Source organism: Stenella coeruleoalba (assembly GCF_951394435.1).
Source record: "Stenella coeruleoalba genome assembly, chromosome: 4".
Taxonomy (NCBI): domain Eukaryota; kingdom Metazoa; phylum Chordata; class Mammalia; order Artiodactyla; family Delphinidae; genus Stenella; species Stenella coeruleoalba.
The window spans coordinates 142,436,038-142,463,331 of NC_137149.1; the positions used below are offsets into that span (position 1 = coordinate 142,436,038).

General features: G+C 40.8%; 2 protein-coding genes and 1 long non-coding RNA gene across 3 annotated transcripts in view; 2 read left to right on the plus strand and 1 right to left on the minus strand.

Moving 5' to 3' along the window:
* Window positions 1–22,749, minus strand: part of LOC307185851 — a 36,689-nt gene extending 13,940 nt beyond the window's left edge. The window contains exons 1-2 of the long non-coding RNA XR_013828187.1: window positions 22,613–22,749; window positions 19,852–20,046 (exon numbers count right to left, since the gene is read on the minus strand). This is a non-coding gene — a long non-coding RNA (uncharacterized lncRNA). The remainder of the gene's footprint in view (window positions 1–19,851; window positions 20,047–22,612) is intronic.
* A 141-nt stretch (window positions 22,750–22,890) lies between these two features.
* PYURF (PIGY upstream open reading frame) lies at window positions 22,891–24,725 on the plus strand (the record flags this gene model as incomplete). The annotated part of the gene is made up of 2 exons (XM_079920408.1): window positions 22,891–23,223; window positions 24,584–24,725. Exons 1-2 carry the CDS (start codon window positions 23,021–23,023, stop codon window positions 24,723–24,725), a joined length of 345 nt encoding a protein of 114 aa, XP_079776534.1. The 5' UTR covers window positions 22,891–23,020.
* Window positions 24,726–24,821: 96 nt separating this feature from the next.
* Window positions 24,822–26,813, plus strand: PIGY (phosphatidylinositol glycan anchor biosynthesis class Y; the record flags this gene model as incomplete). Its single annotated transcript, XM_079920409.1, has 1 exon — window positions 24,822–26,813. The coding sequence occupies one exon, from the start codon at window positions 24,822–24,824 to the stop codon at window positions 25,035–25,037; it is 216 nt and encodes a 71-aa protein (XP_079776535.1). The 3' UTR covers window positions 25,038–26,813.
* Window positions 26,814–27,294: the final 481 nt, after the last annotated feature.

A 27,294-nucleotide genomic window follows, 5' to 3' on the forward strand; every position in this document is an offset into this window, starting at 1 on the left:
AGGCTAAAGAAAACAAAAAAATTAATTCGAAAAGATACATGCACCCCAATGTTCACAGCAGCATTATTTACAATTGCTAACATATGGAAGCAAGCTCAGGGTCCATCAGCAGATGAATGGATAAAGAAGATGTGAAATTTTGTGCTTCAAAGCACACCACCAAAGAGTGAAAAGACAATCATCAGAATGAGAGAAAATATTTGCAAATCATGTGACTGATGAGGGACTTGTATCCAGAATACCCACAGAACAATTACGCCACAATAATAAGAAGACTCCCCAGCTGAGAAAACTCCAAAGGACCTGACAGACATCCTCCAAAAAAGATACACAAAGGACCAACAAACACATGAGGAAAGATGCCCAACATCATTAGCCATCGTGGAAACAAAAATCAATACAAAGAGGGAGGACCTTCAAGAAGGCAGAGGGGTAACACATGGAGATCACCCTCCTCCCCACAGATACACCAGAAATCCATCAACACGTGGAACAACTCCTACAGAACTACTGAACGCTGGCAGAAGACCTCAGACCTCCCAAAAGGCAAGAAACCGCCCCCCCCCGCCCCCCCTGCTCCACGTACCTGGGTAGGGCAAAAGAAAAAACAGAGACAAAAGAATAGGGACGGGGCCTGCACCAGTGGGAAGGAGCTGTGAAGGAGGAAAGGTTTCCACACACTAGGAGCCCCTTCGCGGGTGGAGACTGCGGGTGGCGTAGAGGGAGCTTCGGAGCCGCGGAGGAGAGCAAAGCAACAGGGGTGCGGAGGGCAAAGCGGGGAGATTCCCGCAAAGAGGATCGGTGCCGACCAGCACTCACCAGCCCGAGAGGCTTGTCTGCTCACCCGCCGGGGCGGGCAGCGCTGGGAGCTGAGGCTCGGGCTTCGGTCAGAGCACAGGGAGAGGACTGGGGTTGGCGGCGTGAACACAGCCTGCAGGGGGTTAGTGCGCCACAGCTGGCCGGGAGGGAGTCCGGGGAAAAGTCTGGACCTGCCTAAGAGGCAAGAGACTTTTTCTTCCCTCTTCGTTACCAGGCATGGGACGCTAAGGCTGCTGCTGCTGCCACCAAGAAGCCTGTGTGCGAGCACAGGTCACTCTCCACACCCCCTTTCCAGGAGCCTGTGCAGCCCGCCACTGCCAGGGTCCTGGGATCCAGGGACAACTTCCTCTGGAGAACGCACGGCGCGCCTCAGGCTGGTGCAACGTCACGCCGGCCTCTGCCGCCTCAGGCTGGTGCAACGTCACGCCGCCTCCGACGCCGCAGGCCCGCCCCGCATCCGTACCCCTCCCTCCCCCCGGCCTGAGTGAGCCAGAGCCCCTGAATCAGCTGCTCCTTTAACCCCGTCCTGTCTGAGCGAAAAACAGACATCCTCCGGCGACCTACACGCAGAGGCGGGTCCAAATCCACAGCTGAACCCCGGGAGCTGTGCAAACAAAGAAGAGAAAGGGAAATCTCTCCCAGCAGCCTCAGCAGCAGCGGATTAAAGCTTCACAATCAACTTGATGCGCCCTGCATCTGTGGAATACATGAATAGACAACGAATCAGCCCAAAACTGAGGTGGTGGATTTTTGGAGCAATTGTAGACTTGGGGTTTGTCTTCTGGGTCTAATTTGTTTCTAGTTTTAGTTTATCTTAGTTTAGTATTTAGAGCTTATTATCACTGGTAGATTTCATTATTGGTTTGGTTGCTCTCTTCCTTTTATATATATATATTTTTTTTCTTTTTCTCTTTTTCTGAGTGTGTATGTGTATGCTTCTTTGTGTGATTTTGTCTGTATAGGTTTGCTTTTACCATTTGTCCTACGGTTCTGTCTGTCAGGTTTTGTTAGTATAGTTTCTAGCACTTGTTATCATTAGTGGATTTGTTTATTGGTTTGGTTGCTCTCTCCGTTTTTTTTTTTAATTGTTTTAATAATATTTTTTACTTTAATAACTTTTATTTACTTATTTTCTTTCTTTCTTTTTTCTTTTCTCCCTTTTCGTCTGAGCCATGTGGCTGACAGGGTCTTGGTTGCTCCAGCCAGGTGTCAGGCCTGAGCCTCTGAGATGGAAGAGCCGAGTTCAGGACATTGGTCCACCAGAGGTCCCGGCCCCTTGTAATATTAATCGGCGAGAGCTCTCCCAGAGATCTCCATCTCAACGCTAAGACTCAGCTCCACTCAATGACCAGCAAGCTACAGTGCTGGACACCTATGCCAAACAACTAGTAAGACAGGAACACAACCCCACCCATTAGCAGAGAGGCTGCCTAAAATCATAATAACTTCACAGACACCCCAAAACACACCACTGGAGGCAGTCCTGCCCACCAGAAAGACAAGATACAGCCTCATCCACCAGAACACAGGAACCAGTCCCCTCCACCAGGAAGCCTACACAACCCACTGAACCAACCTTAGCCACTGGGGGCAGACACCACAAACAACACGATATATGAACCTGCAGCCTGCAAAAAGAAGATCCGAAACACAGTAAGATAAGCAAAATGAGAAGACAGAAAAACACACAGCAGATGAAGGAGCAAGATAAAAACCCACCAGACCTAACAAATGAAGAGGAAATAGGCAGTCTACCTGAAAAAGAATTCAGAGTAATGATAGTAAAGATATCCAAAATCTTGGAGATAGAATGGAGAAAATACAAGAAATGTTTAACAAGGACCTAGAAGAACTGAAGAGCTAACAAATAATGATGAACAACACAACAAATGAAATTTAAAATTCTCTAGAAGGAATCAATAGCAGAATAACAGAGGCAGAAGAACGGATAAGTGACCTGGAAGATAAAATAGTAGAAATAACTACCACTGGGCAGAATAAAGAAAAAGGAATGAAACGAATTGAGGACAGTCTCAGAGACCGCTGGGACAACATTAAATGCACCAACATTCAAATTATAGGGCTCTCAGAAGAAGAAGAGAAAAAGAAAGGGACTGAGAAAATATTTGAAGAGATTATAGTTGAAAAGTTCTCTAATATGAGAAAGGAAATAGTCAATCAAGTCCAGGAAATGCAGAGAGTCCCATACAGGACAAATCCAAGGAGAAACACAAGACACCTATTAATCAAACCATCAAAAATTAAACACAAATAAAAAATATTAAAAGCAGCAAGGGAAAAATAACAAATAACATACAAGGGAATCCCCATAAGGCTAATAGCAGATCTTTCAGCAGAAACTCTGCAGGCCAGAAGGGTGTGGCAGGACATATTTAAAGTGATGAAAAGGAAAAATCTACAACCAAGATTACTCTACCCAGGCAAGGATCTCATTCAGATTCCACGGAGAACTTAAAACCTTTACAGACAAGCAAAAGCTAAGAGAATTCAACAGCACCAAACCAGCTTTACAACAAATGCTAAAGGAACTATTCTAGGCAGGAAACGCAACACAAGGAAAAGACCTACAATAACAAACCCTGAACAATTAAGAAAATGGTATAGGAAGATACATGTCGATAATTACCTTAAATGTAAATGGATTAAATGCTCCAACCAAAAGACATAGACCGGCTGAATGGATACAAAAACAAGACCTGTATATAGGCTGTCTACAAGAGACCCACTTCAGACGTAGGGACACATACAGACTGAAAGTGAGGGAATGGAAAAAGATATTCCATGAAAATGGAAATCAAAAGAAAGCTGGAGTAGCAATTCTCATATCAGACAAAATAGACTTTAAAATAAAGGCTATTACAAGAGACAAAGAAGGACACTACATAATGATCAAGGGATCGATCCAAGAAGAAGATATAACAATTGTAAATATTTGTGCACCCAACATAGGAGCACCTCAATACATAAGGCAAATGCTAACAGCCATAAAAGGGGAAACTGACAGTAACACAATCATAGTAGGGGACTTCAACACCCCACCCTCACCAATGGACAGATCATCCAAAATGAAAATAAATAAGGAAACACAAGCTTTAAATGATACATGAAACAAGATGGACTTAATTGATATTTATAGGACATTCCATCCAAAAACAGCAGAATACACTTTTTCTCAAGTGGTCATGGAACATTCTCCAGGATACATCATATCTTGGGGCACAAATCAAGCCTTGGTAAATTTAACAAAATTGAAATCATATAAGTATCTTTTCCGACAACAACGCTGTAAGACTATATATCAATTACAGGAAAAAAACTGTAAAAAAGACAAACACATGGAGGGTAAACAATATGCTACTAAGTAACCAAGAGATCACTGAAGAAATCAAAGAGGAAATCAAAAAATACGTAGAAACAAATGACAATGAAAACACGACGACCCAAAACCTATGGGATGCAGCAAAAACAGTTCTAAGACAGAAGTTTATAGCAATACAATCCTACCTCAAGAAACAAGAAACATCTCAAATAAACAACCTAACCTGACACCTAAAGCAATTAGAGAAGAAGAACAAAAAAAAAAAAACCCCAAAGTTAGCAGAAGGAAAGAAATCATAACATTCAGATCAGAAATGAAAAAGAAATGAAGGAAATGATAGCAAATATCAATAAAATTAAAAGCTGGTTCTTTGAGAAATAAACAAAATTGATAAACCATTGCCAGCCTCATCAAGAAAAAACAGGAAAAGACTCAAATCAATAGAATTAGAAATGGAAAAGGATAACTGACACTGCAGAAATACAAAGGCTCATGAGGGATTAGTACAAGCAACTATATGCCAATAAAATGGACAACCTGGAAGAAATGGACAAATTCTTAGAAAAGCACAACCTTTTAAGAACTGAACCAGGAAGGGATAGAAAATATATATAAACCAATTACAAGCACTGAAATTGAAACTGTGATTAAAAATCTTCCAACAAACAAAAGCCCAGGACCAGGTGGCTTCACAGGCGAATTCTATCAAACACTTAGAGAAGAGCTAACACCTACCTATCCTTCTCAAACTCTTCCAAAATATAGCAAAGGGAGGAACGCTCCCAAACTCATTCTACGAGGCCACCATCACCCTGATGTCAAAACCAGACAAAAATGTCACAAAGAAAGAAAACTACAGAAAAGTATCACTGATGAACATAGATGCAAAAATCCTCAACAAAATACTAGCAAACAGAATCCAACAGCACATTAAAAGGATCATACACCATGATCAAGTGGGGTCTATCCCAGGAATGCAAGGATTCTTCAGTATATGCAAATCAATCAATGTGATACACCATATTAACAAATTGAAGAATAAAAACCATATGATCATCTCAATAGATGCAGAAAAAGCTTTCAACAAAATACAACACCAATTTATGATAAAAAACCTCCAGAAAGTAGGCATAGAGGGAACTTACCTCAACATAATAAAGGTCATATATGACAAACCCACAGCCAACATCATTCTCAATGGTGAAAAACTAAAACCATTTCCACTAAGATCAGGAACAAGACAAGGTTGCACACTCTCACCACTATTATTCAACATAGTTTTGGAAGTTTTAGCCACAGAAATCAGAGAAGAAAAAGAAATAAAAGGAATCCAAATTGGAAAAGAAGAAGTAAAGCTGTCACTGTTTGCAGATGACATGACACTATATATAGAGAATCCTAAAGATGCTACCAGAAAACTACTAGAGCTAAACAATGAATTTGGTAAAGTAGCAGGATACAAAATTAATGCACAGAAATCTCTGGCATTCCTATACACTAATGATGAAAAATCTGAAAGAGAAATTAAGGAAACACTCCCATTTACCACTGCAACAAAAAGAATAAAATACCTAGGAATAAACCTACCTAGGGAGACAAAAGACCTGTATGCAGGAAACCAAAGACACTGATGAAAGAAATTAAAGATGATACAAACAGATGGAGAGATATTCCATGCTCTTGGACTGGAAGAATCAACATTGTGAAAATGACCATACTACCCAAAGCAATCTACAGATTCAATGCAATCCCTATCAAACTACCAATGGCATTTTTCACAGAACTAGAACAAAAAATTTCACAATTTGTATGGAAACACAAAAGACCCCAAATAGCCAGAGCAATCTTGAGAAAGAAAAATGGAGCTGGAGGAATCAGGCTCCCTGACTTCAAACTATACTACAAAGCTACAGTAATCAAGACAGTATGGTACTGGCACAAAAACAGAAATACAGATCAATGGAACAGGATAGAAAGCCCAGAGATAAACCCACGCACATATGGTCACCTTATCTTTGATAAAGGAGGCAAGAATATATAATGGAGAAAAGACAGGCTCTTCAAAAATGGTGCTGGGAAAACTGGACAGCTACATGTAAAAGAATGAAATTAGAACACTTCCTAACACCATACACAAAAGTAAACTCAAAATGGCTTAAAGATCTACATGTAAGGCCAGACACTATCAAATTCTTAGAGGAAAACACAGGTAGAACACACTATGACATAAATCACAGCAAGATCCTTTTTGACCCACCTCCTAGGGAAATGGAAATAAAAATAAACAAATGGGACGTAATGAAATTTAAAAGCTTTTGCACAGCAAAGGAAACCATAAACAAGACGAAAAGACAACACTCAGAATGGGAGAAAAGATTTGCAAACGAAGCAACTGACAAAGGATTAATCTCCAAAATATACAAGCGGCTCAATATCAAAAAAACAAACAACCCAATCCAAAAATGGGCAAAAGACCTAAACAGACATTTCTCCAAAGAAGATATACAGATTGTCAACAAGCATATGAAAGGATGATCAACATGACTAATCATTAGAGAAATGCAAATCAAAACTACAATGAGGTATCACCTCACACCGGTCAGAATGGCCATCTACAAAAAGTCTACAAACAGTAAATGCTGGAGAGGGTGTGGAGAAAAGGGAACCCTCTTGCACTGTTGGTGGGAATGTAAATTGATGCAGCCACTATGGAGAACAGTATGGAGATTTCTTAAGAAACTAAAAATAGAACTACCATATGACCCAGCAATCCCACTACTAGGCATATACCCGGAGAAAACCATAATTCAAAAAGAGTTATGTACCACAATGTTCATTGCAGCACTTTTACAATAGCCAGAATATGGAAGCAACCTAAGTGTCCATCAACAGAAGAATGGATAAAGAAGATGTGGCATATATATACAATGGAATATTACTCAGCCATAAAAAGAAATGAAATTGAGTTATTTGTAGTGAGGTGGATGGACCTAGAGTTTGTCATACAGGGCGAAGTAAGTCAGAAAGAGAAAAATAAATACCGTATGTTAACACATATATATGGAGTCTAAAAAAATAAAAATAAAAAGGTTCTGAAGAACCATGGGGCAGGACAGGAATAAAGACGCAGACATAGAGAATGGACTTGAGGACACGGGGAAGGGGAACAGTAAGATGGGACGAAGTGAGAGAGTGGCATGGACATATACACACTAGCAAATGTAAAATAGATAGTTAGTGGGAAGCACCCGTAGAGCACAGGGAGATCAGCTCAGTGCTTTGTGACCACCTAGAGTGGTGAGAGAGGGAGCAAGGAAGGGAGACGCAAGAGGGAGGGGATATGGGGATATATGTATATGTATAGTTGATTCACTTTGTGATACAGCAGAAACTAACACACCATTGTAAAGCAATTATACTCCAATAAAGATGTTAAAAAAAAAACTACATGGAGGGAACTTCCCCGGTGGTCCAGTGGGTGGATCCCGCATGCTGCATCTAAGATTTCCTATGCCTCAACTAAGACCGGGTGCAGCCAAAATAAATAAATAAATGTTAAAAAAAGAAAAAAAACTACATGGAAATACGACATCACATCCACTAAGATTACTATTGTTGTTATGCTTTCTAACCAAACAATTATAAAACAATTCTTAAACCACTATTTTAGCAAAGAATACAAAATTAGAACTGGTATTTCACTAGGCCAGTAACCTCTTTTCTGGTTAGTAAGACCAACCAGTTTAATAAAGATGTCAGCTCTTTCATTATTAAACATTAAATATCTGAAATATTATAAATATTATATGACAAGTTTGGGATAAGAAAGAAGAAAAGTAAATAAACTATTGAAACATGGTTTCTTCGGTACCTGTTGTGAAATTCCAGTTCTAGATCCAGAAAAAATTGGAAAAAATACCCCTAGCACAGGAATTATGTTACACATTATAGAAGAACATGACAGAGTATTAAAGAATTACTGGGAGACTACTACTATAACAATAGCAAGGTCCAAAAACTATTTCAAAACCTCTGTGACAAAGCTTACTTAAATAATATCAGATTCATCTGAGATTAGCAATGTCCAGGGTGTTTCAATTTTTACACAAAGGCAAAAAACCAAAAACAATCATAATTGCATAATTAAGCCACGTGACTTTTTTAAAAACAGGTTCTCTAGTGCATGAAAGGACTAGAAAAGTATATAAAAGAATCATTATTACTAACTGACATTGACATAAATATTACCAGATTTGGTAGTCACCAATATTTTAGGTTTTCCTTTTTCCATATGGTTAGTATTTCCCACCCCATTGAAGTTAAACATAACCTTATGACTTTTTTGATAAATAATATTTGAACGTAAGTGGAATGTACATAATTTTAAGGTTCCTTTCCTTCTGCCAAGGTAACCAGCAACATCCTAGCTGGTGAAACCTCTCAAAGACTGTACCCCTCAGTAAAGACAGCAAGAAAGAGAGATCCCAATCGATCTGTGACTGAGATGGACTAGGTTTATAAATACAAACTTGCAGTATCTCTAGTTCAAAAAAGATAAAATACTGGTAATTTCATGTAATTTAACCTAACAACATGAACACAAAATAAACTCATTATTTTAGGCCACTGAGATTTGGGGGTTGTTTTCACTGTACCATATCTAGCCTATCCTAATTGATTTCCCCAAAGGGCAAGGAAGTCCTTTCTAAAGTATTTGGTTCTGGGCTTCCCTGGTGGCGCAGTGGTTGGGAGTCCGCCACTGAGAAGCCACCACAATGAGAAGCCCGCGCACCGCAACGAAGAGTAGCCCGCGCTCTCCGCAACTAGAGAAAGCCTGCAGGCAGCAACAAAGACCCAACACAGCCAAAAATAAATAAAAGTAAAATAAATTTTTAAAAAATAGGCCTGGAAAGCCCAGAATATGCCAGGACTAGAGATTATAAAATTTGAAGAAAAAAAAAAAACAGCAAATCCTCAGCAGCATATTAAAAGGATCATATACCATGATCAAGTGAGACTAACCCTTAGATATAAAGCTGATTCAACATACGCAAATCAATAAATGTGATATATTAATAGAATGAAGGATAAAAATCATATGATCATCTCAAGAGATGAAGAAAAAGCATTTGACAAACTTCAACATCCTTGGGGCTTCCCTGGTGGCGCAGTGGTTGAGAATCTGCCTGCTAACGCAGGGGACATGGGTTCGAGCCCTGGTCTGGGAGGATCCCACTTGCCACAGAGCAACTAGGCCCGTGAGCCACAACTACTGAGCCTGCGCGTCTGAAGCCTGTGCTCCGCAGCAAGAGAGGCCGCGATAGTGAGAGGCCCACGCACCGTGATGAAGAGTGGCCCCCACTTGCCACAACTAGAGAAAGCCCTCGCACAGAAACGAAGACCCAACACAGCAAAAATAAATAAAATTGAGTTGTTCATTTAAAAAAAAAATTCAAAATCCTTTCATGATTAAAAAAAAAAACTCTCAACAAATTTGGCATAGAAGAAATGTAGTACTTCAACATATTGGGCTGGCCAAAAAGTTCATTCAGGGTTTTCTGTAAGACGTTATGGAAAAACCCAAACGAACTTTTTGGCCAAGTCAATAATAAGTCCATATATGACAAGTCCACAGCTAGCGTCATACTTAATGGTGAAAACCTGAAAGCTTTTCCTTTAAGATCAGGATTAAGACAAGGATGCCTACTTTCACCAATTTTATTCAACATTAAGACTTGAAGTCATATATATATATATATATATATATAAAATTTATATATATATATATATGAACGGTTTGAAAGCATTCTATCTATTGTGCTAGATTTATAACTCTGGAAAACAAGTAAACATTTAAAGAACAAATGGATCAAATTACCTGTACAGTTTCAGCAGAGTTCTCTCTCAAAGAATATGTGGGTTGAACAAAGAGACTGAAAGTTAGGACTTACCGCTCTGACACCAACATAAATCTGTTCTTTTGATTGTAAATTATGACTCATAGCCTAGGACATTATCTTCCTGTCAGAGGTTTTTAAAAGGTGATCCAACAGTGAGAAAAATGCATACAGCAATATAGAAACAACAGTTCTGCTGCTATTCAAGCTTCATCCCCTTGAGGAGCTGCTGAATGCAGAACTCCCGTTTACTTAAGGCTTTAATATTCAGCCCTGCAGAAATCCGAGCTACATCTTGTTTCCATAAATAATTTTGCTAAAGCACTAAAAGTGTCAGAAGATTGCCATTTTAAATAGTCTTCTAGTTTTTACATGTAATCTCTAGGGAAGTCAAATAACAGAGCTAAATAATTTCCCATTAGATCACTTGGGGAAAATTGCATTCTCTTTTATTTAGCCTTAAATATAATCTCATCCTTATACAATACTTATTAATTATGTAGTGAAAAACAGTTATTTACAGCAGACACAACTTGCAGACACCACCTTAATAATGTTTAGAGTTAGCATCACCGGTAATGCTTCTTGGTTGACGCACTGAGAAGGACACAGTAACACTCTGCGGTATTCCCGGCAAAATGTATAACCTGAATCTAATCATGAGGAAATATTAGACAAGTCAAATCGAGGAATAGACTTGCTGTGAATTAACTGGTCTGAATGATTCAAAATGTCAAGATCATGAAAGACAAAAAAAAAAAAAAAAAAAAGAACCAAGAAAATACTTCATATTAAAAGAGAGAGAAATGAGACACGACAACTAAAAGCAATGTTTGATCCTCGACTGGATCCTGGAACAGAAATGTTTTTTCTTTTGCTATAATGGAACAACTGGCAAAAATGGTATGAAATCCATACATTATACAATAATATTATATCAATAATAATTTCCTGGTTTTGATAATTACACTGTGGTGATATAAGATAATGTCTTTTGTTTTGTTTTTGTTCTGAAGTGTTTAAGCCTTAGGTCTGCAAGTTACTCTCAGTTTTTTTAAATCTAGCTATTGAAACATATTAACTTAGGAAATCTAGATGAGAGTATTAGCAATTCTTTGTTCTGTTTTTGTAACTTTTATATAAGTTTAAAATATACATATAACCTCAAACAAAAAAGAATTTAGAAGACAAGTATCATAAAGTACTCCTTCTAGTATGACCACCCTAACTTATGTTGCTCAAAATTATAAAAAACTGGCAAAGAGTCTTTTATGTTATGTGTTTAGAATTTCTCTAAATTGAAAAAGAAAAAATTATGCTGTGCTTTTTGCTGGTAGCTATCTTCCTGGCATGTTTTATGACTGCACAATAACTTTTTCTGCTGGCAAGTTAAGAGGAACAACAAAACATTTGGTACTGGACATGTTACATTCATTTTACGAACATTGATTTAAAACCTGCTATATGCCAGTGACTGTGCTAGATGCAGGGATAAAGAAAAAAATATACACGGCATGTGACCTAAAGGATCTTACGGATCAGCAGGGGAGACAGACGTATAAGTGAAAGATTGCAGTGAAGTAGTATAAGTGGTGTGTGTGTGTGTGTGTGTGTGTGTGTGTGTGTGTGTGTGTGTGTAATCCACCATGGTACACTGGGATTGGCCAATTCCCAGGGAGCCAAGAAAAGAAGAGGGTTAGAACAATCTTCGCAAGAGAGGTTGTATTAAAATCGGGTCTTAAAAGATGGATAGTGGTTTAGATGGACAAATAGAGGGAAGAGTATTTGGGACATGAGCAAAGGACATGAAGCTATAATACAGCCTAGAGTATTAGCGAGACAGCAAATAATTCAGAACAGCTGAATCCAAGATGGGGCGTGGCCACAGTGAGAAAAGATGCTAGAGAGAGGCAGGGGCCAGTTCCTTGAGGGCAGCATAAGCCATTGTGCCAGGAAACTGCACAGTCCTATGGAAGTGGGGTTGTGAGTTCTTGGCATTTGTCTGCATCTGTGAATATCTAACTTGTTGAACTATCACATACAAAGCGAAGTACATTGAAGTAGGTCATTCCATTCCCGTAAGATGATTTGTGTCAATTATAACAAGGGAATGGAACTGAGAAGGGGATGTTCTGCTATCTTTATATCTTACACTATGACATGAGAAAAATCTGCATTTCTTCTGCTTTGCAATATCAATCTCTGTAAGAGATTGGTGGGGATTCACTTTCAATATGCCAAATGAGAAAGTTTAAGTTGTAACTGAAGGTCATCACTGCATCAATTATCTTGACAGAAATAGTGGCTCAGTCAAGATGACAGTGCTTGACCTTGGGTGCACCTCTTTTCTGTTTGCTTCTCATAAATCAGGGTGACAAGTGGGCAAAAATCTCTGCTCACATCTTTGATAGAGTTTAACAATGAAGGAGAGAAACTCTGCAAAAAGAAAATTAGGGAACGAGTACAGGAAATAGATGTTGGATACTGAAGATTATTTTGAATAAAAATTAAAGGTCTTCAAAGAAAAAATATTTCTAATTTATATCTGTCTCAGGATTTTGAACTTTTATTTACTCCCATATAAAAAAATACATATGAAAAGAATGAGAAGATGAGCCACAGACTGGGAGGAACTATTTACAAAAGACATATCTGATAGAGGACTGTTATCTATTATAAAATGTTAAAAGGACTCTTAGAGCTCAACAAGAAAATGAACAACCCAATTTAAAAACTGAGCAAAAGATCTGAATCGATACCTCACCGAAGGTGATATACAGATGGCAAAAAGGCATATGAAAAGATGCTCAATTTCATTCATCACTAGGGAGTTGCAAATTAAAATAATGAGATACCACTATACACCTATAAGAATGGCAAAAATCAAAACCATCAACAACACCAGATGTTGACAAGGATGTAAAAAAATGGGAACACTCATGCATTGCTGGTGGGAACGCAAAGTGGTGCAGCCACTTTGGAAGACAGTGTGGCTGTTTCTTACAAAACTAAATATACTCTTACCATATGATCCAGCAATCACATTCCTTGGTATTTACCCAAATGAGTTAAAAACTTATGTCCACATAGAAAACTTGCACAAGAATGTTTACAGCAGCTTTATTCATAACTGCCAAAACTTGGAAGCAACCAAGATGATCTTCAATAGGTGACTGAATAAACAAACCGTGGTACATCCAGACAATGAAGTATGACTCAACAGGAAAAAGAAATGAGTTATCAGCTCATGAAAACGGAACCTTAAGTGCATATTGCCAAGTGAAAGAAGCCGATCTGAAAAGGCTACATACAGTATGATTCCAGCTATGTGACATTCAGGAAAAGACAAACTGTGGAGACGTTAAAATAAAAATCAGTGGTTGCCAGGGGTTTGGGGCAGGGATAAGCAAGTGAAACACAGGTGATCTTCAGGGCAGTGAAAATACTTTGTATGATACTATATATAATGGTAGACACTTCTCATTATACATTTGTCCAAACCTATCAAATGTACCACACAAACAGTGAATCCTAATACAAACTGTGGATTTGGGGTGAAAATTATGTGTCAGTGTAGGTTCACTGATTCCAACAATTGTACTACTCTGGGGGGGGGATATTGATGGCGGAGGAGTTTGAGTGTGTTTGTGGAGGAGGGGATATACAGGAACTCTGTCCTTACCACTTAGGTTGGCTGTGAACCTGAAATTGCTCTAAAAATTAATCTATTAATTTAATATACATATAGTAATTATGTAATGACTATATAGATTATATACATAAAAATTCAGAGACCACCAGGAGGATTAAAGCCGAAAATTCCCCTAAAGCGGTCGCATTCAGGAATTTGGAAATTATATTTTAAGCAAAGGCTTTTACTTGTTAAGTTTTGTGACTACATTTTTTTTTTTTTTTTTTTTTTTGCGGTACGCGGGCCTCTCACTGTTGTGGCCTCTCCCGTTGCGGAGCACAGGCTCCGGACGCGCAGGCTCAGCGGCCACGGCTCACGGGCCCGGCCGCTCCGCGGCATGTGGGATCTTCCCGGACCGGAGCACGAACCCGCGTCCCCTGCATCGGCAGGCGGACTCTCAACCACTGCGCCACCAGGGAAGCCCGGGCTAGTAGACTTTTGAAAGAAAAAATTCTTCCTGATATTATGTAAGAAATCCTTTCAGTCACAGGATCTGGCTAAGAAGAGGGAACCTACCAGGCCTCACTGGGAGCAACCTGGAAAGCTTTATCCCACCAACTCCCCGACCCCAAAATTCAAAAACACCTGTTAGAGTCATAGAAGATACACATCGGGTACTTACAAATTTTAAGATCGTTCTAGAGCAGGGTTCTCAGCCTTGGCACTGTTGACCTCTGGGGCAAGATCGTTCTTTGTTCTGAGGGCTGTCCTGTGCACAGCAAGATGTTTAGCAGCATCCCTGGCCTCCACCCAGTAGCACAACCCCAGCTGTAACAGTCAAAGATGTCTCCACAACATTGCCAAGTGTCCCCTGGAGGCCAAAATCATCTGTTTGAGAATCACTGCTCTAGAGTCTTGCTACTCAAAGTGTGGTCTGAAACTCAGCAGCATCACCTGGAAGCTTTTAAGAAATGGATTACAAGCTGCCTGTTCAGTATGATCTCAGTCATACTGAATTAGAATTTGCATTTTAACAAGATTCCCATGCCCATGTGACTCATACGCACATTCAAGTTTGAAAAGCACTGTCAGATTATACGGATCACATTTATCCAGCAGCAGGAAGGAAGTGAGGAAGAAAGAAGTGTGGGGAGGGGGAGGGAGGCGGGAGGATGTAGAAAGAGAGAGAAGAGGAGTAAAAAAAGAAAAGAGATAAAAGCTAAGAAACTTAGTTAAAACTGAAAGCACATAGAACTTTAAAATCAAACATAAAAGTAGGTGGAGCATAGAGGAACTTTAGGGCAGTAAAAATACTCCATATGATACCGTAATGGTGGTTACATGCCATTATACCTTTGTCCAAATCCATAGACTGTACACCACCAAGAGTGAACCCTAAGGTAAGCTATGGACTTTGGGTGGCTATGATGTGTTAATAAGCCTTTTGAAAAATAATAAATATAAATCAAGCATAAATCATTTTTCTTTCTGTGAAATTTTTGGCAAAGTCGCCAATGAGAAAGAAAAGGAGAAACTTTCCAAATTGGAATTTTAAATGAGAAAAAATTTAAAAACAAGGAATTTAGGACTATATTCAGTTAACCACAGTTTTAAATTTACTGAGGCCTATATTAGAACGGTGACTATGAAGATCAAAGTGGGTGAATGCCAGAGTATTTATGAAGAAACAAACTGTAAGAACTCACAACCGGCTGGGTGTGAAAGAGGTAACACAGACTTTTATTACGCTGCTTCTCACGTGGTCACTTTCCAAGCTGGGCTGCACGATCCAGAGGAAACCCTTGGGAAATCGCAGGGGTCGTACTGTGAACGCTACCAAGTTACTTGCTGAGGCCTCAGGTGACATCGCTTTTGCCTCCTTTTATCCCTCCAATTTTACTGATAAAGTCAGAGTTTTGCACGTATAATAAGTATCTTCCCCCGCGCCTCAATGCTCTACTTTGAACCCTTGCAGAAAGAAAACTTCCCAAACTATTTTCCCCAAAAATGACAACTCTGTGTCAAGGGGATGACTGTTTTCATGAATGCCCTCCAGTCCTTGTACTACTCATTCTTTTTGATAGCTCTGATCAGAGGTAAGCAAATCTTTTCTGTAAAGGGTCAGATAGTAAATAGTGTAGGCTTTGTGGTCTATTCAGTTTCTGTTGCAACTGGGACCTTGAAGAATAACAGCAGCCACAGACAGCATGTAAACAAATGATAGCGGCTGTGTTCCAATAAAACTTTATTTATGAAAACAGGTGGTGGGCTCGATTTGGCCTTTGAACCATAGTTTTCAACCTTGGGCCTAGATTGTTATTTTCAGCCTGAAATCATCTCCCTAATAAAAATTTAAATAACTAGCACGTATTGAGTACGATCTGTCAGGTACTATTCTAAGTGATTTACATATATTTTTATATTTTATTCTCATCAACACTCTAGGATAATTTATCACTCAGGGTTCAGGATAGGAAAAATAAATTATTTTAGGTATTTCCAGTATAAAGGAATTTCATATAGGGAAGTACATGCTTATAAATTCATTGGAAGAGTTGGAACAGCAGAAATAGGGGCCTTGCTCTGGAGTTTTGGTGTGAAGGTCATACCCTCATAGCTGTGATCCACTGGGCAGGAAGCTACTGCTGCTACCACTGCTGCTGCTGCCACAGCTGCCTCATATTCGAGAAGATGTGTCCAGAGGGCAACATAGATCCAACCCATGCAAATCTTGTGTCTGTCAGAGCCTGCTTCTCAGCTCTCCCTGCTGCAGGAAGCTTGTTTCTGTCTCCCTTTCAGATCTCATGTGTGTGCAGAACTTACTGCATATCTACAACCCTAGCTGCAAGAGAGTCTGGAAAATGTACTTTCAGCTTTCCAACTTCTCCACACATATAGGCGGGTGAAATGGCGGTTGAGAGGGCCAAAGTAGCCAGCTACCATTCCCATTTAAAGCCAAGTTGGAAAGAACTTCCTGCCATTTCTCCTTGATTTCCTTTATTCTACATAGACAAGTTAATATTATGGGGAGCTGCTTATCTGGACACTTCCTTTCTGATACACATAGTTTTAATGATTTCTTATTTTTGAAATATGTATAAATAGAACATTTTAAAGAACAAAACAGTGGTGATGAGTCTCTTCAAGAAATACTGTTCCTTGGATAAAGATGTAGTACATATATGCAATGGAATATTACTCAGCCATAAAAAGGAATGAAATTGGATCATCTGTAGAAACTTGGATGGACCTAGAGACTGTCATACAGAGTGAAGTCAGAAAGAGAAAAACAAATATCGTATATTAACACATATATGTGGAATCTAGAAAAATGGTATAGATGGTCTTATTTGCAAAGCAGAAATAGAGACACAGACACGGAGAACAAACATATGGATACCGAGGGGGAAGGGGGGGTGGGATGAATTGGGAGATTGGGAGTGACATATATACACTATTGATACCATGTATAAAATAGATAACTAATGATAACATACTGTATAGCACAGGGAACTCTACTCAGTGCTCTGTGGTGAACTAAATGGGAAGGAAATCCAAAAAAGATGGGATATTTGTATATGTATAGCTGATTCACTTTGCTGTACGGCAGAAACTAACACAACATTGTAAAGCAACTATACTCCAATAAAAATTAATTTAAAAAAAAGAAATACTATTCCTCATTCCGTATGTTCACATCCTAATTATGCTGAATTTTTAAGCTGAAGATCAAACCTGGCCTTTTTTTTTTCGGCCGCACTGCATGGCTTGCAGGATCCTAGTTCCCTGGCCAGGGATCGAACCCGTGCCCCCTGCACTGGAAGCACAGAGTCCTAACCAATGGACCACCAGGGAATTTTCCAAACCTGGCCATTTTTGTAATCAGATTTGAAAGATGGCTCATCATCTCTGCCAGCAACCTTCTATATCCTCATTGCAAAATTTAAATTTGTTTTCATGGATTAAAAGAGCTTATAAAAGGGGATTAAACGAGTGTCTCCTGAGACCTAAGTAAATAATTTGACAGTGCTACATGACCCATACTTACTGATACTCCCCCAACCCTTCCATCAGGCACAGGTATCACTCCCTCCTTTGTGTACCCGATGTACAATATAAATTCAACAAATGTTGAATAAATACACAAAAAATGCATCATATATAAACCAGGATTTTTAGTTAACGTTATCCTAGGCTGTTTACTCCATTTAAGATTATGAACTTTGGGGCTTCCCTGGTGGCGCAGTGATTGAGAGTCCGCCTGCCAATGCAGGGGACTTGGGTTCGTGCCCCGGTCCGGGAAGATCCCACATGCTGCGGAGCGGCGGGGCCCGTGAGCCATGGCTGCTGAGCCTGCGCGTCCGGAGCCTGTTCTCCGCAACGGGAGAGGCCACAACAGTGAGAGGCCCGCATACCGCAAAAAAAAAAAAGAAAGATTATTAACTTCTTGAAAATCAGGATGATATCTTTTACACTTTTATACCTTTCTTTTTACCTCCTATTGAGAACATAGGAAGTGCTCAATAAATATACTGAATCAATAGTTTTGAAATAAAATACACATCTATCGATGATTAACCTCAAATATTAACCAGTAATATTTATATTTTAAAACTATTTTATTAAAGAAAACATTTAAAAGAGAGAAACAATTAAAGAACAAGTCAGTAATATTCCAACCACCTAAAGACAACCAATACTTGGTTTCTTTTTTTGAGAGGCCACATTTAGATAACTTTTATTACAGTACATTGCAAAAATTATTCTATTTTATTATTATTATTAATCTCTTACTGTGCCTTAATTTGTACATTAAACTTTATCATAGGCATGATGTATAGGAAAAAGCATAGTGTATATAGGATTCGGTACTATGCAGTGGCTCAGGCCTCCACTGCGTTCTTGGAACGGATCTCCCGAGCCTAAGGGGATGACTGCTATATTGACTTTAGGCCAAGGAACAGTCTGAGCAGATTTGATTTTCAGAAAAATCACACTGGAAAACAATAGGGGGGAATGAATGGAAGGGATGAGTCTGGAGGCAGGAAGGTCAGGCTGGAGGCTACTGGGATACCACAGGGGAGATGTGCTGGTGCCCTAGACCAAGCAGGGTTGATGAGAAGGAAAGAGAGCTCCACAGCTCACACTGTACAGCAGGGCTAGCCAGTGACATTGATGCCTGGGGCAGTATGACAAAACAGCATCCCTTCAAACTAATACTTTTTAAATGGACACATCTATTTAGTGGACATGGAAAGAAACAAAGTATCCATTATTAAAAACTGCATGTCCACTTCTTTACTTTTATTATGTGTATCAAAGGTAACATTTCAGGGACTTCCCTGGTGGTGCAGTGGTTAAGAATCTGCCTGCCAACATAGGGGACATGGGTTCAAGCCCTGGTCCGGGAAGATCCCACATGCCGGGGAGCAACTAAGCCTGTGCAACACAACTACTGAGCCCGCGTGCTGCAACTACTAAAGCCCGCATGCCGAGAGCGCATGCTCCGCAAGAAGAGAGGCCACCACAATGAGAAGCCCACGCACTGCAACGAAGAGTAGTCCCCGCTCGCCACAACTAGAGAAAGCCCTCACGCAGCAACGAAGACCCAATGCAGCCAAGAATAAATAAATAAATAAATTTATTTTTTAAAAAAAAGATAACATTTCAGATCCTCTGGAATCAGAACCTCTCACATGGTGACTCACTTTGTTACCCAGCCGTAAGTGATGGAGAAATTGTGCAATACTTGGTTTTCATTCTTTTTTTTTTTCCTATTCCTAAGTTTTGGTTTTAAACATAATTGTACTCATGCATAAAATTTGTGTCCTGCTTTTTTTCACTTATTATATGTGATAACAATTTTGGTGTTGTTGTGATGAGTTTTTATTGTTAACACTGTATAATGGTGTGTCCAGAGGATAGCTCCAGCCGCTAGGATACTGTGATGTTAACTTTTTGTGTCAACTAGACTGGGCCAAGGGGTGCCCAGATTAAACATTATTTCTGGGTATGTCTGTGAGAGACAGATGAGATTAGCATTTGAATCAGTGGACTCAGTAAAACAACTCACCGCAATGTGGACAGGCATCATCCAATCCACTGAAAGTCTGAATAGAACAAAGAAGTGGAGGAAGGAGAAATTCGTGCCTTTTGCCTCCTACCTGACTGCTTGAGCTGGGACATCTGTCTTCTCCTGCCCTTGGACAGGGATTTACACCATGCACTCTGGTCCTCAGGCCTTTGGGGATTCAGATTGGACTTCACCACTGGCTTTCCTGGGTCTCCAGCCTTCAGACAGTAGATCTTAGGACTTCTCAGCTTCCATAATCACGTGAGCCAATTCCTCATAATAAACCCTATATATAGATATATATACATATACACATACAATTAATTGTTTCGCTGGAGAACTCTGACTAATCTAGACAGTTCCTGCCACATAGTGGGCATTCAATAAATTAATAACTGAATGGCAAATATTAAGAATTACACTTCTAAAATATTTACAATTTTTATAGGCGAGAAATGGAAACTTCTTTGATGTTTGACATTTGCATTACTTTACTATGGAGGATGAATATTTTTATGTGTTTATTGATCAACTGTATTTTCTCTTTTGTGATTTTTTTCATACTTTTTGTGCATTTATCCTTTGGACCCTTGATTTTAAGGAACTCATCACAACTTTATTAATAAAATTTTTGTGATTTTTGTTCCTAAAATAGATGTCATCAAATTAAGGAAAGAACTGGCAAAATAAAAGCAAATCTTTGTAATCACAGAAAGAAAAGTACAAGCAGGAATAAATGTTAGTTCAAATATTTGATGACGTCATCTAGTGGAAAAGTGATTTTAATTTCTCTCTCTGAATCAGAGATTCCCAAATTCCAATGCCCCAAATTTGGTATTCATGGGACTTTATTAAAATATATATTCTAGCCTCCCCTCTACCTGGAGATTTCTAACTCACTTAATGTGTAATAATAACCCAAGAGTTGTGTTTCAATATTATCCACACCGGAAACTCCAAAAATTCCATGTCACTTAAAATTAAGGTTTCCAGTGGTACATTGTGCTTTCCTTTTTCATCAGAATTTTCTACAGCTTCACCACAATAAGGAATTTTGCTGCTCTGATAACATTCTTTAAATGTGTACTCTGTGCCAGCCCCTAGGCTAACGGCTTTACTTGTATTATTTGATTTAATCCCTTCAACAACTCTAACAAGGTAGGTACTATTATTATACCATTTTACCCATGAGAAGATTGAGGCAGAGAGTTTCCCAAGGTCACAGAGCTAATACGGTATGAGCCCAGAGCTCTGTGATGGGAAAGATCACAGCCCTGCCAACAGTCAAGAAAGGACTAACGGTTTTACAATTCTACCCTGTCACCTACATTCAGCTTCGTACACTACATGCAGAAATGAGTTAGATTTCTAAATTAGCGAGGGCTGTGCAGGGACATTTTGCAACTTCATGCTTATATGGTTTGGACTAATACTTCACACACTCACATGTTCCTTAAAACTTGGATGTTGATTGGGGTGTTCTAAATTTGAAGATATTTTCCGTATTTTGCTGTTAGTCTCCATTTTTCCCCAATACTAATATAAATTAAACTGATCTGCTTCCAACCTTCTATGTGGATGCAAACTGAAACTAATTTATTTATAACTTGTTAGAAAACCCAGTTGATACTCATCTATCAGCCAGGTGAGGTGAGATGAAGCTAATGAAGCTTGTCTTAAGCATGGGTGTCTGGCCCTACCCACAGGGGTCCAAGGTTCTGGCCTGCACAGCCTGGCCTGGGCCCACTCAGTGCCAGCAGAAGTTCAGCTCTGTGTCCCCATACCTCGCTGAAACTTACCTTTCCTACAGTTCACTCCTTCCCTAGGTATCAACTAACTACACCTGAAAAATTAATTCCTACTACTGCCCTAGTAGGAAATAATGTGAAAGTAACGTAGGAACTTTACAACAGGCCCTCTTGAGGCTACATTCCTGACAACTGCCTATGCTGAAATCTTTTCAGCATTAGTAAACAAAAAGCATCAAATAACGTAGTGGATTTTTTTTTTAATAGAGTGAACAAACAAAATAAAAGTTTCTCTACTTTTACACTGCTGAGTGCAAGAGAAATTTGAATATATAATCTTGTATTTGTACCTCTATATTCCTCACTCCCATCCCTATCTCCGAGGAACACAAAGTGTGAAATGATAAAGACCAACGACGCGAGAAAAGTTTCAATATTTAGCGAAACAAAGGGAAAAGAATGATGACTAACAAAGAATCTCCTAGTATACTGAACTAGGAAGAACAGAGAAAATAAAAGTAGATAACATTAACTGAGCATTAATTTGTCCCAGGCACTTTTCTAAATGCTCTTTGCATGCATTAGCACATTTTAATCCCCAGGAGGGAATTTCATGAGGTAGGTACAATTATTAATCTTATTACACAGATAAGGAAACTGAGTAGTTAGGTCATTTGCTGGAGTTGTGGAACTAGTAAACTACGCACCCCAGAGCCCTAGCACTTATTTACTGCACTATAATAAAGAGATAAAACGTGCATTATTTTCTTGGAGAGTCAGAGGCAAACGGGGGGCGAAAAACCCATTGAATGGATCACTCGTTTAACTAATAGACGCAGTTATTGAGAGTCCTTGCTGTTTCCAAGCTCATTTATAAAAGCAAATTAGGTGTGCTATTATTATTACGCCATAGAGTTCACGATGAGTCCCACAGGGTAAGAATCTGCACATCTTAGAGGTAAAGAGGACTAGTCATTCTTTTCAGGTCCTTAAATGTTTTTAAATGAAAGGAGAAGGAAAAAAAAAAGAAAAAGTCCAAAAGATGCTACAGGAACTGTGGTATAGTAAAGATTTACATAAAACAAAGTAATGTTTTTAACATACCCAACAGGACAGTGTGTTTGAAACCTCATTTTGGTGATAACCACGTAGGTCCAAGTGTAACACTGTGACTCTGAAGTAGGCCACTGGCTTCCTGGCAACCCTGCGATAGGCTCTGGTGAAAACTCAAGACACCCTGCCCCCCTCCCCGCCTTAAGCACCGGTTTTGTTTGCAACGCAAACGCGCAGAAGCTGCACGCCGCGCTCTCAACTACCGAGCGGTGTCGCAGCAAAAGCAGTCGGGTCCGGAGGGTCCTCGGAACCAAAGCGCTGGCCTCCACCTGTCAGGGGCAGCGTTTCCGGAGCACCGGGGAGGCGGGGCCTGGCCGCTGGGGCTGGACTCCCGGGCAGCGCCTACAGCGGCGCGGGTGGTCACGGGCGCGCAGTGGCCCGGTCGCGGGCTGCCAGGCCATGCCGCGCGCAGTTTGCGGCCGGCTCGCCTCAGCGCTGCGGGGGACACGCGCACAGCCGCCCGCGGTCGCCCAGAGGTGTGTGCACGCGTCGGTGTCGCGGCCGTCCCCAGACCAGAGCGAGCGGACGCGGAAACCGCCCCGCGCCTTCGACCCAGCGCTGCTGGAGTTCCTGGTGTGCCCGCTCTCCAAGAAGCCGCTCCGGTGAGGTTCGCCCGCGGCGGGTTTTCCGTCGCGGCCTCCCGTCGCGGGGAGGGGGGCGGGTGGACTGCCGCCGAGCAGCCCTGGCAGGTCACTCCGGGCATGTTCTTGGCTGCCAATTCTTGGCCCCGGGGTCTCCCGCGGCGTGGGGAGGGGAGGCGGGAGGCCGGCGGCGCGCCGAGCCCCAGGCCTCCCACACCGAACCGCCGACTCGCCGGCGCGGGCCAGAGCGCGTGTCGGTTCTGCCCTGGCCGCGCCTTAGAATCGCCAGGGCCCCCTTTTTTAAAATGCAGATTTCCAGGCACCCCAGGGCGGGTCGAATCGTTCGGAAGGCCCGCGGGCGGGGCTTGAGCAATGGCGCATTTTCTTAAAAGGACGCGAAGGGTTTCTCACGGAGAGCCGGGTTTATGAGTTCGTAGGACTCAAGACTAGTCCACGGCGTTCCGATTTTTAAGCCAAGGCGATGAAAAATGCAGTGGCCTCCAGAGTCTTGTGAAAACGCCGTGTACGGCCTTAAGCATGTAAGCGAGGGGTGCCGCCTGTTTTTGGCTTTCAGTTCTTGACTAGATGGCTTTTGTAAAGGCCTTCTTAACCTTTAACGTAGTCGTTAGGGTGAACACGGTACCGTGCCAGGCTGCTGACTCGGAACCCTGACACCAGGAAACACCGAAATGGCATCAGCGGTAGTCTTGGGGTGGCAGATTGCTAGTAATCTTTATCTTCACCTTTTTAAATTTCTCTTTCAGGGTTTTTCTCATAACGAACATATGACTCATTCAGTTTCCTTAAACCTTGAAATTACCATTTGATCTCCCTCTTAGCTAATTGCGTAAACAGCTCACTTGCAGATAACGCTGCGTTCCGGAGTTTCCTCATTTCTGCACTCTCATCTCTCTCACACTTCTGTGTGTTTCGAGTTTTCAGTGGTTTCCTTTTAATGGATCCATAAGGCTGCTCTATTAAGCATGTACTATAAAATGAAGAAGTTGAAATTTCCTGTAGGGTCTGTTCCAGTAGTAAATGAAGGGGGATTGTTTGGGGGTTGAAAAAAGTAATGAAGGAAGATTTGGATGGAAAGGGCAAATCTTTTCTGACTGGTATTTTTAAAAACTGAGGCATGGCTTGGGACTAAAGTGAAAATGAGAGAAACTGACTAAAATGGGAACAATTAAGAGATTCATTTTCTAAGAGAAATGGTTCGATGATCTATTACTGCTTTTAGAATGAAAAGCAGTCTAATTCTGCTTTTCTGGGATTAACTCTTATGTTAAGAACTGGATAAACGTTACTGTTTATTGAACATCAAGCTCTTCCAAGCATTCTGTTCTCCACGATTCATTTTGTTTTTCTTTCTCCCCCTCAGATATGAAGCATCGACAAATGAATTGATTAACGAAGAGTTAGGAATAGCCTATCCAATTATTGATGGGATTCCTAATATGATACCACAGGCAGCTAGGATGACACGTCAAAGTAAGAAGCAAGAAGAAATGGAGCAGCAGTAGATCATACTTAAAAACGACAACACACACAACTAACTTTTCTAAATACCACCCACCTTTTAAGAAGTCAGAGTGGCGGGTAATAAGTGGAGGAGAAGAATGTTTCTGTCTCTTCCTACGTTGACTGTCCTTATTCCACTGGTCTCGTTAGCAGGGCTGTTGTACTCGGCCTCCGTGGAAGACAACTTCCCACAGGGCTGCACTAGCACAGCCAGCCTGTGCTTCTACAGTCTGCTCTTGCCGATCACCATACCCGTCTATGTGTTCTTCCACCTTTGGACCTGGATGGGTATTAAACTCTTCAGGCATAATTAATCCAGCCAGAGCCAAGATGGTGCATCCTCGTGATATGCTTGAGTGTCTGCCTCTGAAAGCCCAACTACCTGGAAATACTGGACACCCACTGAATTTGCACGAAAGATGCTTTGCCTGGCTTCTGTCGGGGGTTTAGGACTAGGGGAGGCCTAAGCTGCAGAGGCTTCTTGATTGTACTTTGGTTCTGCCCTTGTTTTTTGAAGGTTCTCATGTATACCTGGGGTATCAGGAGAAACATTTCAGCAAAGTGCCTTGTTGGAAATTAATAGCCCCAGCCGTCACCTGATGACTTTATTTCTTATCCCATTCATAATTAAAAGTTACTAATTTGAAATCTTACACGTTTATTTTACATTCAGAGTCTGGTAAAGTCACATGTTAAGGATGACTGAAATAATTCCAGAGGCGCTCTGTTGGGGCAGCTGTAGAGAAATGCATTTGAACTAATGTGGTATAAAACTGTCATAAAATGGAAACCATGTATTTGCCAAAATTCGGAGTTTGTAAAATTACCTTCATTTCTTTGGCATCACATGCTTACATTAATAATAATATATTGACATTTCCCATAAAACAATTTGTAGTTTTGTGGGGTTTTTATCCCCTTTGGTCACTAGAGTGTGATTCTAAGGAAGAGAAAATGTAAAATATTCTAAATTTTAAACTTAGAATTTTAGAGAGACACATAATAGCCAAAATAGAATAATTTCCCAGGAAAGTATGTGCCCCTGGAGGTAGAGGTGGGGTTGAAAGATGTGCAAATAGCTGATTATGTCCTACTGAGTTGAGGGCTACGTTTTGAGGCACGTTTCAGTTTATTTTCCTGCCACAGGAGACCTATTTAAATAGCACTACTGAGGGCATGAGCATTTTACACATTAATAGTTCCTGATTTTCCAGAACTTTCAACAAGATTGATTAGTACAATAACTCTTTCAGAAGTGTAACATAAATATTTCAGTAGTTACCCTTAAGAAACTTAAGAACTGAATATAACCTTAACTGATTCTTAATAGAACCTTAAAGTAGTTTAACAGAACCTTTAGATAGTGATTCTTCCCCTTCAAAAGACAATTAAAACAAGAGGTTGGATGTGTTTCCTGTTGCATTAATTCAATGTATATACTGTAGTACAAGTCATGTTTTAAAAACTATGGCAAGGACTTCCCTGGTGGCACAGTGGTTAAGAATCCGCCGGCCAACGCAGGGGACACGGGTTCGAGCCCTGGTCCGGGAAGATCCCACATGCCGCGGGGCAACTAAACCCGTGCGCCACAACTACTGAAGCCCACCCACTCTAGGGCCTGCGTGCCACAACTACTGAGCCCACGTGCTGCAACTACTGAAGCCTGCATGCCTAGAGCCCGTGCTCCACAAGAGAAGCCACCGCAATGAGACGCCTACGCACCGCAACGAAGAGTAGCCCCCGCTCGCTGCAACTAGAGAAGGCCAGTGCGCAGCAATAAAGACCCAATGCAGCCAAAAAAACAAAAAAAAACCTCCTCTATGGCAATATACAAATAACAAGGAAGACAACAGAGGTATGCATCATTTCCTGAAATGGCATTGTTTTTCTTTTTAATTTGCCCTAAATCTCACTATGGTCAGTGTAAATGAAAGAATTTTGCTGATAAAACAAGCACTGTGTTCTGAAATCGACTGGCAATGATTGCACGATTCTGTGACTATACTAAGTCCATTGAGTTGTACAATGTACGTGGCTGAATGATATGTTATGAGACTTGTACATCAATAAAGCTGTTACCAAAAACCCCAGAAAAACGGTATCTGTATGTTCGGCATAAGGTTCAGTGGTTCCGAGTCACTTGCTGGAGTCAAGTGTTAGAGACACGGACAAGAATGGAATATAGGTCTGCTGAATTTTGTCTACCACATGGTGCTGCTTCCAGTGGCCCCCTGAGATACGACACACTTTCTTGGGAAGTCTCCAGCAGTTTTCTCACGTTCCTTTCCTAAGTTCCTCACAAGCACATCATCCTCGCTTTCTGTCCGTTATGGGGATTCCTGCACCAGCTTCCCGTTACAGAATGCCACGCACATCACGACACTGACCTCACCACCTACAGCTGTCGCAGTGTAAACCCACCGTGAGAAATACGGCCTGATTCTTTCACTAACTGGGACTTCTCCCCACTCTTCCTCCCCAATAATTAGCCGACTCCACAGTGGCAGGGACCTCCTGCCTCCCCAGAGCCTCTCAGCAAGACTACCTTGCCTACTGTCCTCACCGCATCAC